General features: G+C 40.4%; 1 protein-coding gene across 2 annotated transcripts in view; it reads left to right on the forward strand.

The window, feature by feature from the left end:
- The window catches only part of ASAP1 (ArfGAP with SH3 domain, ankyrin repeat and PH domain 1), a 329167-nt gene that overhangs the window by 140804 nt on the left and 173327 nt on the right, over nucleotides 1-15036 (forward strand). For both annotated transcript variants that reach the window (XM_073330123.2, XM_073330124.2), the window contains exon 5: nucleotides 5487-5632. In XM_073330123.2, the coding sequence (XP_073186224.1) occupies nucleotides 5487-5632 (146 nt within the window). The remainder of the gene's footprint in view (nucleotides 1-5486; nucleotides 5633-15036) is intronic.

Genomic DNA, 15036 nt, shown 5'->3' on the forward strand with positions numbered 1-15036 from the left:
ATTGAGTCAGCTAATACTCCTCCCTAGCTGAGATCTCCTGTGCATATTTACAGAATAACTTTTACATTAAAAATATGCATTTTATTATTGCATAATGATTTATTTGGTTTTTATGCCAAGATATTTGATTAAAAGAGTAAACTTTTAGAACAGATTTAGCCTTATTAAAAACATATTTTACTATTTGTGAACCCACAACATCATGACTGAAAACTTTGGGCATCTGATAACATTAATTTTTGTATTTGCACTAAGTAGGACAATGGTATATAAATTAATTATAAACATACACTGTAAAATCTTATTTACAAAATACAGTTAAAAGATCATGAGCAATTTCATAATTTTGATCTGAGTTTAAGAAAAGACATTTGGTTTTCTCTTATGGTTGTAGTGGAACTTAGTACTTAGCAGATTTTTTTAAAGGGTTCGGAAGTGTAATTCTTTTGAGGCTTTCTGCCAAGTATTTTTAGTGTTTAAGATGATTCATGCATCATGGGATAATGCACATGGATTGTGGTGAAATTCATGGTTTTAAAAGTAAAGTGTGGAAGTCAACAGAAAAATAGTATTTTGCAGCACCCAAAGATTTCAAATTTATATCTGAAATTAAATGGTAATTTTTTTATTTTTTGTAATTCAAATACTGTCAGACAAAATTTACAACTTGGAGAGAATGATACTCATACTACTACCTGAAATAAACATAATTCCTGTTGACATTTATAGCCCTCTCTCTCCCACTAAGGAAAATTAATTTTGGGATGTGTGTCTGTAATGTGTGGGGTTTTTTTTAAAGCCATAAGGATGGGAATCTAATAAAGAAATGTTGAACAAACCAGTATTGGAGGCTTAAAGTAATTACTCCTGAGGGAATTCTGCACCACTGCACGCATGCCAGTATCTCGTCCCCCACGGATTTCTTTGCTTCCCCGCAGAAAAATGACTTCTGACAGGTTAGCAAAGGGAAGCCGACAGAGCAGTCACGCGTCCCCACCAGCAGCGCGGATGCGCTGTTTTGGGCATCTGGAACAGCTGGCAGAATGGTAAATCACCGTGGCGGGGAGCAGAGGACTCCCTGGCCAGTGGCTCCTATCATACGTTGGGCTCTGCTTCTAGTTCTGGCTAGTCTGGGGAGGATGGGATTTCTTCTTCCCCTGCAAGGAGCAGCTGGGGCTGGGTCAAACCCACCCCAGAAAGCTCACCTGGCTGCAGGAAGCTCTGCACAGCCCTTCTCCCTCTCCCCCGACCCCGCTTCCTGCCTCCATTGCTCCTCAGCCATGTGGGGAGGGGTTACTGTACGGACATCCCCCGAACCCCCATAGCTGGAGCCTCCATGTACCCAAACTACCCCCCGCACTTGAACCCCCACCCCAACAAGCCCCACCATCTCCCGCACCTGGACCACCCTGATGAGCTCCCTGCACCCCCACAAAGACCCAGTCCCCCAGCACCCGAAGCCACCACTGAGCCCCAACCACCTTTACCTGGATCCTCCTGCAGAGGCCCATTATCCCTGCACCTTGAACCTCCCAATGAGCAGAATTTGTAGAATTTTGCAGAATTTTATAATATTATGCACAGAATTTTAATTTTTTGTCACAGAATTCACTCAGGAGTAAGTAATACAAAAAGACAGAAGAGGAGCTTAGTAACGTGTCATTACCACAATTGCAAATGAGGAAAATATTAAACACTGTTGGAAGGAGAACATTAGACTTACAGGACTAGACTCTTAAAGATTCTGTATTCTTTAAAAACAAAAACAGAAAACCCCCACACACAACAAGTTAGTGTAGCTATATTCTCAGAGTTTAAATACATTTGCTTCTCAAGAAGTATTGGATGCTTCTAAAGAATCTCAACCCAAGTCTTGTGAATCATGCCCTTCCTGGCTGATGAAAGAGAGTCATAAGCAGCTGGTGCCACTCCTAACTGAAACAGCCATTTCCTCATTCAGGGAAGTAATCTTCCCTTCCATTTTTTTCCAGAGTGCAGTAGTCTGACCAACACTGAAGAAACCCACCCTGGATACATCTGTTCCAACTGGTGCCCAATAAAAAAATCTTCTGTTCCTGAGCAAGCTCATGGAGAAGCTAGCCCAGGACTAACTACAAGCTCTTCTGATTAAAGGCAATATCCTAGGCCCAGCATAATTTGAATTCAGGTCAGGCTATGGGATGAAAACATCTTTGATGGCACTGATGGATGATCTCCTGCTTTCAGTGGATGGAGGGTAGACATCTGTTCTCATCCTTCCCTTGAACTTTGGAGATGATATTGTCTTGTCTGAGAAAGGAGTCGGGAGAAGGCTCTAAAATAGTTTTAAGTCCTTTCATGCCTGAAGAGTAGAAATAGGAGACTGCACCTTTGTCTCTAGACCTCTCACTTGTAGAATCCCAAAAGGATCAGGTTTTCTTCTGGTCCTGTTCAACATCTGCATGCAGCCACTAGATTAACTGGTAAAATGACATGGACTCAAGTGGTAGCAATATTCAGATGATAGGCTCTAATTATCCTTTACCGTCTGTGACTGTGCCACTACTAGCAAGATGGCTCAGTGCTTGGATGAGATCCATTCATGGATGAAGAAGACCTGGCTGAAACTGAGAAGGATGAAGTTTATGCTGGTGGGAAGAGGAAGGGACTTTGAGGAGTCTTCAGTCATGGTACAGGCTCCTTTGATTGAAGATAAACACCCATAATTGGTCAACTCAATCTGTAGTTCTTGAGTGCTTTTAGATTTCTCTTTGGTGGTAAGCTCTCTCCTTGCAGCATCCACAAGTAGTGCTTCTGGTTATCTAGGAAACTACATCCCACCCATCCTGTCTGACAATGACCCAGCCTTGGTTATATATGTTTTTGCCCTTCTCATCTGGATTACTGCAATGCATTATACCTAGGAGTGAAACCTTTGGCCCTTAGAACTCCTGCTAGTACAAAATGCTACAGTACACTTACTTAGCAAGACAAACTACTGTGAGCACATGTTAACCTATCCTTCAAAGTCTCTATTTGTGTTTAAAAACCACTTAGTGCCCTGAGCCCAGGATATGTAAAAGATCACCTTAAGCTCTGTGCAGGAGACAGAGATTTCTCATGGCTAGTCCCAGACTGTGAAATAAACTTTCACCAGAACAGAGGGCCATCAGATACCTTGCCACCTTCTGCTTTAAGTGCACAGTGCACTTCTTTTACCGTGCTCTTTGAAACATAAACACACAGCAATATATTTTAAAAAAGCAACATTTTTTTAAAAAGCATGAGAAAGATAAAACAGTCTTCCAAAACAACTCTCTCCACAGCGCATACAATTCTCCCCCTCTAGACAGGATGAGAGAGAATGAACCACATGTCACAAAAAGAACAGGAGTACTTGTGGCACCTTAGCGACTAACAAATTTATTAGAGCATAAGCTTTCTTGGGCTACATAGAATTGGATCCATAGAATGGATAGATACATATACATACATACATATAGATATATGTGTATATATACACATACAGAGAAGGTGGAAGTTGCCATACAAACTGTAAGAGGCTAATTAATTAAGATGAGCTGTTATCAGCAGGAGAAAAAAACTTTTGTTGTGATAATCAAGATGGTCCATTTAGACAGTTGACAAGAAGGTGTAAGGATATTTAACATGGAGGGGGGGGGAATAGATTCAATATGTGTAATGACCCAGCCACTCCCAGTCTCTATTCAAACCCAAGTTAATGGTAAGATGTTAGTCACCTTGCTTTATGCATTCCTGAAGGTGCTCAGCTGTTTTGTTGATGAGGGCAATAAAAGAATATAGAATTGAATAATAGCTGACTAAAGATCTTCTCCCGAACTGCTCCAAGCAAATCATTTAAACTTTCTCACAGCAGAAATAGTTTAAGGGGTATGAGATTGTATACGTTAATTTAGAAAACATTGTTGGGAAACAGTTAAGATTGCTGCACATACCATATGTGTATCAGGATAATCAGGCCATCAGTTGTGGCTGGAACAGGAACTGAGGCAGGAGCAAGCAGGAATGGGCAGAGGCGAGCAGGAGTAGTCTGTCGGAAATAGCAGGTAGAGTATCCCCAACAAAGTAATGATGTTGAGCATACTGGAGTTGCTGCTTTCATTAGGGGCCTGTATACCTGCATTGGAGTCACCTGGCTAGACCCTTGCTTGTGGATTGTATTGAAATGCAAATGAAAGGGCTGGGCCCTTAGGACTCACAGGTAATTATCTTAAATGACTCATCAGACTCAGGCTCAAAACACTCATCACAACCTGACTCAAACCCACAAAATCAAGGAAATTAAAATTTAAGTTATCTTACAGTACATACCGTCTACTTCTCCACCCACAGGCACACACTATCCTAGCATACATCACAAACCATAGACTTCAGTCTTAACTCTCTCCCTTAACCTGCCCTTCTGCATGCACTGGTATACCAAGGTATCCCTTCTCAGCACTATTACTTGTTCATGTTTGGTATAGTAGTTTGTGTTGTCTGAGTAGTTGGAAGGCTGGCATCCCTAAAGGGCACATAGTGAGAGTTTTTCCTCTACAGTGGTACTCAAATGGGAGACGCAAACAAGCAGAAAAAAGAGCAGAGAGATGCCAGAAAAAGAGGAAGGAGGAAGAGAGAAAAAATAGAAAATGTGTTAATACACAGTGATGGTTCTTAATTCAGAATCTCCTTCCTCTTTAGGATTTTAGTGATAATTTACTTTAACTCTAGATTAGCTTCATTGTTTGGTTCTGACATCAAAACATAGTCATTTCAAAATTGCCTAAGCATCTTGATATCCTTGATTTGCAATTAGTGTTTCAAAATTAAAATATAACATTCCTTATGGCCAAGTAGTAATATATTTTCTTTTCCATTGAGACCTTATCTCTACAATTAGAAAAATAAATTCTAACATTCTATTATGAATAATACAAAACATGAGGGCCATTTCTTCTGCTTAATCTACAGAATGGGGGTCAAATATATCCCATATTTATACCTCTAATACTATTGACTTCATGGTTTGTTTTGTAATTAAACATGCTCCTATTAATAATAGTAGCGCTAACTTCATTTTGATTTTTATTCCCAAGTAAATTTCAATACATCACACAAAAAAAGAAGATATTTATACTTTCTGAAAAACAAGCTAATGTTCCCATTTAAATAGCTCTTTATCATACTTTTCTCAGTTGTATTACTTTATTAATCATTGATAAATTTTGTATTTCATTGATTGTCATTACATGTGACCTTAAATTTAGATGGTGACATAAAAATAACTTCCAGCTATATGTTAAATAGTCCTTTTTAATTTTAAAATAACCAATTTTCAGTAAATGCAGTAATTTATTTTTCTTGACACCGTGGTACTAATTTGTAAATTCACTAGTTTGGTTTCATTAATACTCTGCAGTAAAGTATAGATTTAAAATAGATAGTTATAGGAAAGAAACTTGCTAATTTTGAACCTCTCTTTTCAGATCATGTTCAGAATGAAGAGAACTATGCACAAGTATTAGATAAATTTGGAAGTAATTTTTTAAGTCGGGATAATCCAGATCTTGGCACTGCTTTTGTTAAATTTTCAACACTTACTAAGGAACTATCAACGCTGCTGAAAAACCTGGTAAGGAGTTCTATATATGTTATTTTTATAAAATGATTCAAAACAAACTACAGTGGAGCACCTTTATGTTCTTGATGATTTGATTAGCTATGTAAATATTCATCAGAATGTTGTCTTGTAAACAAATCAGCTAATTTTAAACTGAAATCAGTGTATATGTACTACAGAAATAACCTCAATTACAGTTACACTTCAAAAAACGTTGGAAAGAATAAGATACATATTACACATACTGTATTTGGTTATGGTAATGTCTAGTCAGATGGAATGATGGAAGTGTGAACTGATGCACAATTAAGTGACTGGAAGAATCTTACAGTTCTCTGTAATTCCTACTGGGCTCTGTATAGAATTCCTAAAGAAAGCTAGATCTGTCAGAATTACTTTTTGTCTATAAACCTGGCTGTTTAAAATAATAATACTAATGGTAAAAATTTTCTTATTCCAGAAACTAAGTCAATTTGCAAAAAAGTTAAACCACTCACTTCTTTGCTAGCAGGTCCATTTAAAATATAGGTTCTTGGCAGAGAACCTCTCACTTCAAAGAAAACCAGAATCCTATCTATGACTTCTCTGCAAATCAATATCTCTCATTTGTCTGTCCACACTGGGAGAAAGTCAGGACGCCATCGATGTGGTTTAATTTGATCACAGATTTGTTCACTTATAATATCTGGGTATGTCCAGCAACAAATTGTACAGTGTGGGGAGTAGGGGGTCAGCTCTTTGCTGATCCAGACAGGGAAGCCCCAAACCCTCTTCCTCAGCTCTCTTAACCGGAGACCAGGAAAAGGAGTATGGTTGGTTCCCCTCTGACGGGACGTAGGAGCCCAGAGCCCCAAACCCTACTTTCTCAGCTTCAAGAAGGGATGCTCTCCTTCAAACCCTTTTCCAATTAGTATAGTTTTGGGAGGGCAGGGCTGGCATTGCCCCTCCCCCAAACTACAAGTCTCGGGCAGATGCGGAGTTGTGCCGGCAGGGGCTGTGCTTTGTGGTGGGGGAGCAGATCCTGAGGCTTGCAGTTTGGGGGGGCAATACCCCCCCATCTCCCAAGCTACATCCATATTAAAAAGTAGGGGGCACGGTTCCCAGCCTCCTGGTTCCCCCATACCATGCAACCCTCATGTCTCCACTGCCCACTGCTCTCCGGCTGCCCAGCTCTGAAGGCAGTGCCTCTGTTGGCAGTAGCACAGAAGTAAGGATGGCAATACTGCAACCTCAGTACAATAGCCTCGCAACCTCCCACACACCCTCTTTTGAGTCAGGACCCCCATGGTTATAACACCATGAAATTTCAGATGTAAATAGTTGAAAGCATGGATCTGATAGCTTTTAAAAGTCTTTGACTGTGACATTGACCAAAATGGACCATGAATTTGGAAGGGCCCTATTCATAAGTAACAGGATTCTCTTATAGTTTTGAGAATATGAGTAGATCGATATACTTGGTCTTTTAGTCTCTGTAGAACTTTCTCTTGCACTCATACACTCTCTTCACTCCCCATTAAAGTCCACAATTAGGATGAGATAACATGGAAGTCTTGTTATCGTTCTTGTTTCCTGAAAAGTATTTCTTCCAGTTACTTTGATTCCATTGAACCTGTCTCCCTTTGGTAGTTGTAAACTTGTGCTCGAGAATGTACATATAACAGACTTCTATAGGATTTCGTACATAAAATAAACCTGGGCTTAGAATACTATTGTTTTATCTTTACAAATGCCTCTAAAAATAGCAGATATTCGCATTGGATAGAAAGCACTTTCCAATGTAGTTCTTTCGGAGAAGTTCAATGTAACGATTAGATAGTTAATGAGACGTGCATCAAGGGAATGGAATGTTCATACAGACACTTTCTATTCACTTAAAAAAAAAAATGTTTGGAGTGCTGACAAAGTGTCTGTCCAATGGCATCTAGACTCAAATACTTTCACGATGCTCCTTTAAATTCAGATGCCTGCAAACTGTAGCAATGTATGCTTTTATCAGAGGTTTTGGGTATTTCCATATTTTGGTGACTTCCCCTTTTGGTTCATGGTCTTTCAAATACTGAAGAATTCAAATACCAAAGGGATTCTGATCATTGGCTCATGTGAGCATTCTAACATTAGTATATCCCTAAAAATTGATCTATCCCTAGAGATTCTTACTTTCAAAAAGGGCCAAGTTTTTTATTTAAACTTTGAAGCTGCAGGCTCTGGTAATTTGGCAATATAAAAGCTACAAAAGAATCGAAGTTTTGAAGGTGGTCAAAATTTTTCTGATTTTTTTTAATCTGGCAATTTATTATTGAATTAAAATTTGCTCATTATTGCAAGCTGATAATGCTTTCTATATTCACACCTTAGATTCAGGAATTTTGCCAGGAATTTTTTTTGCTAAATCTAGAGATAGATACCTTCAAAGACAACACAGTGTTAGGGAACATCATAAATGGCAGGATTATTTTGTCTCAAGTAGCTGAATTTAAAGGCACTAATCAACTAAGGGCATGAAATGAACAAAGGAGGACTGAGAAACTCCAAATGGATCTTGTCAGTCTTTGTGGTTGGACAAGATAGTGGAGGAAATTAACACTGAGAAATTATTATAATACTCAGAACTTTAAAGATATTAGTGCTTTGCAAAAGCTAGAATCAATTAAATTTTACTATAAGTCTGATGTATTGAGAAATTAACACAGCAAAGTTCAATTACTTGCTCAGAGTCACACAACAATATAATAGCAATCAGGAAGAGAAGCCAGGAATTCTTATGCTGTCCACTGCTCTGACCACTATACTCACTACCTCACAGGAAAGAGTATTCATAATTATAAAGTGTATAATGAATTTGAGACCAAAATGAAATGTAGCAGGAATGATTTCTAAAAGAAATCCATATGTCTTCAGAAAAAAAAAAATACTACCAGAGTCAATGAATCAGAAAATGATCCACGTAAACTCTCTAATCAAAAGCAATATTGAAAGGTATGCTAGTTAATGAGGTGAATGGAGATATGGGAGAAATAATGGCACAGCTGAAATGTTAGTGGTAAGTGCAAAGCAACACACATCTATAAAACAGGTTTAGATACATTTTTCATAAATACCACATGGATTAAAATTAGATAGTATCCCTCAGACACTATGAACTGAGAGTCATAGATATTTAGCGAAGATTGGCAAAGTGTGCAGTAGCCATCGCAAAGGCTAAGGGCTTGGCTACACTTGCGAGTTACAGTGCAAGAAAGGAGCCCCGGGCGCACTAGCTCACTACCTGTCTACACTGGCAAGGCACGTAGAGCGCTCTGACTCCGCTGCTACAGCGCTGCTGGTACTCCACCTCGGCGAGTGGAATAATGTTTGCTGCGCCCCCGCTGGAGCTCCGCGGCGCCAGTGTGAACGAGATGTTGCATTACTGCGCTCTGATCAGCCTCCGGAAACGTCCCATAATCCCCGTAAGTCAAGTGGCCACTTGTCATTGTTTTTGAATCGCTGCAGGAATGCGGATATGCCCTTCGAAAGCTCCGTTTCTGACAGCTGGCTGCTTATCTGTTCCGAGACAAAGCAACCATTACTGTGGAATGCTGTGTGTGTGTGTGAGAGAGAGAGAGAGAGAGAGGCCGGGAGTCTGCTGCTCTCTGAACTTACAAGACAGCATGCTGACATGCTCTCAGCCCCTCAAAAACCCACTCTTTCTCCCCCCACATACACACAATACACACCCTGTCAAACTCCACCCCATCCCAGCCCCCATTTGAAAAGCACGTTGCAGTCACTTGTATGCTGGGATAGCTGCCCACAATGCACCGCTCCCAATGCTGCTGCAAGTGCTGCAAATGCGGTTATGCCAGTGCGCTTGAAGCTGTCAGTGTGGACAGATTGCAGCGCTTTCCCTACTGCACTCTCCAAAGCCTGGTTTAACTCAAAGTGCTCTACATCTGCAAGTGTAGCCATGCCCTAATATGGTAGATAGTATGCTAGAGTGCATTAAAGGGGGACAGAAAATGTAACCATAAGTATTTTAAATCGGTTCTGGTTATCACCTTTACATTGGCATATTGAATTTGAAAAGTTGAAGAAAAGGGCAAATAGGATGCTAAGTGGTCTAGAGAATTTATGTGGAAGGCGAGATTAGGACGAATTTGGTCAAGATTTTCAGAAGTGAGTAGTGATTTTGGATGTGTCAGTTTTTGGGTACCCAACTTTTGTAACATCTTAAAGGTCTGCTTTTCAGAAAGTGCTGAGTACCACCTTTTATACAGCTGGTCCCTTTAGGGCATTTCAAAATCACTAGCCACTTTTCAATATATTGACCTTAGGCCATCTAGTTCATAGAGCTGGAGGGTAGGAGGTGATGAGAGTATATATACAAATGAATGGTTTAGTAAAATTCCAATCCCATAATATAAAAATAATGGATAACACAGTGGAATGATAGGAAATTTTGAAATGTTAAATAGGAATGTTTATCAGCATATAACTAATTTAGTGTTCATAAATAACACAATTAAGAGTGGGATATTTACATAATCAATATAATATAAGCAGTGTCAAAACTTTTGAGGTATAGTTTTTATACCTAAGAGTACAAATAAGTTTTTACTTTACAACATGGGATATTTCCAAGTTATTCAGAGCATTGTAGTTTTTTTTAACTGGTATGTTGGGGGGAGGGGAGAGGAAAACGAACTGCATAAAGAAGATGTATTAAGTAAGGCTTCCATTATACTGGAAAAAACAGAGCTGCCTTGCTGAAGAGCTATAAAAAATGGCTTCAACTATTGAGCTAGATGTATCAACCACTGCATTCGAGAAATATAAAGTTTTCTCCTTTCTTGTTCCATATTTGGTATTGACAGAGGAACTATTCAAAGCAGCCACAAGTACATTTTTACATGCTCTTAACATTCCTCCGGAAACAAGCAGGTTTCTTGGTCAGAGGGTTTTCCTTTTAGCTTTCTTTCCTTTCTATAATTGGATTGTTCCTTAAATTTGAGAGGCCCTCATAAATCATCAGACAATAAAAATATATATTCAAAACAAAAGGAGTACTTGTGGCACCTTAGAGACTAACCAATTTATTTGAGCATAAGCTTTCGTGAGCTACAGCTCACTTCATCGGATGCATACTGTGGAAAGTGTAGAAGATCTTTTTATACACACAAAGCATGAAAAAATACCTCCTCCCACCCCACTCTCCTGCTGGTAATAGCTTATCTAAAGTGATCACTCTCCTTACAATGTGTATGATAATTAAGTTGGGCCATTTCCAGCACAAATCCAGGTTTTCTCACCCTTCTCCCCCTCCCCCACAAACCCACTCTACTTCTGGTAATAGCTTATCTAAAGTGACCACTCTCCTTACAATGTGTATGATGATCAAGGTGGGCCATTTCCAGCACAAATCCAGGGTTTAACAAGAACGTCTGGGGGGGTGTAGGAAAAAACAAGGGGAAATAGGTTACCTTGCATAATGACTTAGCCACTCCCAGTCTCTATTCAAGCCTAAGTTAATTGTATCCAATTTGCAAATGAATTCCAATTCAACAGTTTCTCGCTGGAGTCTGGATTTGAAGTTTTTTTGTTGTAATATAGCAACTTTCATGTCTGTAATTGCGTGACCAGAGAGATTGAAGTGTTCTCCGACTGGTTTATGAATGTTATAATTCTTGACATCTGATACCCGTTGCCAACTATGCCCACATATCTATTCAGGGGACACCATCACAGGGCCTAATAACATCAGCCACACTATCAGAGGCTTGTTCACCTGCACATCCACCAATGTGATATATGCCATCATGTGCCAGCAATGCCCCTCTGCCATGTACATTGGTCAAACTGGACAGTCTCTGCGTAAAAGAATAAATGGACACAAATCAGATGTCCAGAATTATAACATTCATAAACCAGTAGGAGAACACTTCAATCTCTCTGGTCACACGATTACAGACATGAAAGTTGCTATCTTACAACAAAAAAACTTCAAATCCAGAAGTGTGTCTGTGCGGATTTGATCTTGTGCTTTTTCAGGAAGTTTCTTGAGCAAATGCTGTAGTTGCTTTTGGTAACTCTCAGTGGGATCATAGGGTAATGGCTTGTAGAAACTCGTGTTGGAGAGCTGCCGAGCAGCCTCTTGTTCATATTCCGACCTATTCATGATGACAACAGCACCTCCTTTGTCAGCCTTTTTGATTATGATGTCAGAGTTGTTTCTGAGGCTGTGGATGGCATTGTGTTCTGCACGGCTGAGGTTATGGGGCAAGTGATGCTGCTTTTCCACAATTTCAGCCCGTGCACGTCGGCGGAAGCACTCTATGTAGAAGTCCAGTCTGCTGTTTCGACCTTCAGGAGGAGTCCACCTAGAATCCCTCTTTCTGTAGTGTTGGTAGGGAGGTCTCTGTGGATTAGTATGTTGTTCAGCATTTGCTACAAGAAAGTTCCTGAAAAAGCACAAGATCAAATCCGCACAGACACACCCCTGGAACCCCGACCTGGGATATTCTATCTACTACCCAAGATCCATAAACCTGGAAATCCTGGGCGCCCCATCATCTCAGGCATTGGCACCCTGACAGCAGGATTCTCTGGCTATGTAGACTCCCTCCTCAGGCCCTATGCTACCAGCACTCCCAGCTACCTTCGAGACACCACTGACTTCCTAAGGAAACTTCAATCCATCGGTGATCTTCCTGATAACACCATCCTGGCCACTATGGATGTAGAAGCCCTCTACACCAACATTCCACACAAAGATGGACTACAAGCCGTCAAGAACACTATCCCCGATAATGTCACGGCTAACCTGGTGGCTGAACTTTGTGACTTTGTCCTTACCCATAACTATTTCACATTTGGGGACAATATATACCTTCAGATCAGCGGCACTGCTATGGGTACCCGCATGGCCCCACAGTATGCCAACATTTTTATGGCTGATTTAGAACAACGCTTCCTCAGCTCTCGTCCCCTAAAGCCCCTACTCTACTTGCGCTATATTGATGACATCTTCATCATCTGGACCCATGGAAAAGAAGCCCTTGAGGAATTCCACCATGATTTCAACAATTTTCATCCCACCACCAACCTCAGCCTGGTCCAGTCCACACAAGAGATCCACTTCCTGGACACTACAGTGCTAATAAACAATGGTCACATAAACACCACCCTATACCGGAAACCTACTGACCGCTATTCCTACCTGCATGCCTCCAGCTTTCACCCTGACCACACCACACGATCCATCGTCTACAGCCAAGCTCTGCGATACAACCGCATTTGCTCCAACCCCTCAGACAGAGACAAACACCTACAAGATCTCTATCAAGCTTTCTTACAACTACAATACCCACCTGCAGAAGTAAAGAAACAGATTGATAGAGCCAGAAGAGTTCCCAGAAGTTACCTACTACAGGACAGGCCTAACAAAGAAAATAACAGAACGCCACTAGCCGTCACCTTCAGCCCCCAACTAAAACCCCTCCTACGCATTATTAAGGATCTACAACCTATCCTAAAGGATGACCCAACACTCTCACAAACCTTGGGAGACAGGCCAGTCCTTGCCTACAGACAGCCCCGCAACCTGAAGCAAATACTCACCAACAACCACATACCACACAACAGAACCACTAACCCAGGAACTTATCCTTGCAACAAAGCCCGTTGCCAATTGTGCCCACATATCTATTCAGGGGACACCATCACAGGGCCTAATAACATCAGCCACACTATCAGAGGCTCGTATACCTGCACATCCACCAATGTGATATATGCCATCATGTGCCAGCAATGCCCCTCTGCCATGTACATTGGTCAAACTGGACAGTCTCTACGTAAAAGAATAAATGGACACAAATCAGATGTCAAGAATTATAACATTCATAAACCAGTCGGAGAACACTTCAATCTCTCTGGTCACGCAATCACAGACATGAAGGTCGCTATCTTACAACAAAAAAACTTCAAATCCAGAATCCAGCGAGAAACTGCTGAATTGGAATTCATTTGCAAATTGGATACTATTAATTTAGGCTTGAATAGAGACTGGGAGTGGCTAAGTCATTATGCAAGGTAGCCTATTTCCTCTTGTTTTTTCCTACCCCCCCCCCCCAGATGTTCTGGTTTAACTTGGATTTAAACTTGGAGAGTGGTCAGTTTGGATGAGCTATTACCAGCAGGAGAGTGAGTTTGTGTGTGTATGGGGGTGGGGGGGATGTGAGAAAACCTGGATTTGTGCTGGAAATGGCCCACCTTAATTATGCACATTGTAGGGAGAATGGTCACTTTGGATGAGCTATTACCAGCAGGATAGTGAATTTGTGTGTGTGGTTTTTGGGACGGGGGGAGGGGGTGAGAGAACCTGGATTTGTGCAGGAAATGGCCCAACTTTATTATCATGCACATTGTGTAAAGAGTTGTCACTTTGGATGGGCTATCACCAGCAGGAGAGTGAATTTGTGGGGGGGGGGGGGGGTGGAGGGTGAGAAAACCTGGATTTTTGCTGGAAATGGCCCACCTGATGATCACTTTAGATAAGCTATTACCAGCTGGACAATGGGGTGGGAGGAGGTATTTTTTTCATATTCTCTGTGTATATATAAAGTCTGCTGCAGTTTCCACGGCATGCATCTGATGAAGTGAGCTGTAGCTCACGAAAGCTCATGCTCAAATAAATTGGTTAGTCTCTAAGGTGCCACAAGTACTCCTTTTCTTATTGTAAGGAGAGATTTCTTATTGTAAGGAGAGTGATCATTTTAGATAAGCTATTACCAGCAGGAGAGTGGGGTGGGAGGAGGTATTTTTTCATGTTTTGTGTGTATATAAAAAGATCTTCTACACTTTCCACAGTATGCAGCCTATGAAGTGAGCTGTAGCTCACAAAAGCTTATGCTCAGATAAATTGGTTAGTCTCTAAGGTGCCACAAGTACTCCTTTTCTTTTTGCGAATACCGACTAACACAGCTGTTACTCTGAAACCTGTCCTATTCAAAACAGTTATCATAGTGTTCAGTGCCCAAAATCTTGATGATGTCTTTACATAGTCCCTGGAATAAAAATATACATATACTTTTTTTTGAAACAGTCATTTATTATTAAGACATTAGTTATTGTTCTTTTCTTCCAAATTCTTTATTGTATGGAATAAAACCTGGGAACTTTCAGATACAGTAAGCGAGTCATCTCAAAATTAGGTGTTTTCATAGACCTTTAGGTTTTCTCTGGTAATTAGAGGATACTTCCATGTAGCGAACTTTGTGGTCCGTAAAATGTATGCATACTTGTCAAAACCCCTAGCAAGATTTTAAAAAGATATGTGAACTACAAGACTTGCTAAGCAGCTCTTGTTTTTAATATGTTAGTTTGGGGCTCGTTTTATATAACTATGCCATTAATATAATTAAGTGTAATATTTCTCAGTT

This window comes from Lepidochelys kempii, chromosome 2, assembly GCF_965140285.1.
Source record: "Lepidochelys kempii isolate rLepKem1 chromosome 2, rLepKem1.hap1, whole genome shotgun sequence".
NCBI lineage: Eukaryota > Metazoa > Chordata > Testudines > Cheloniidae > Lepidochelys > Lepidochelys kempii.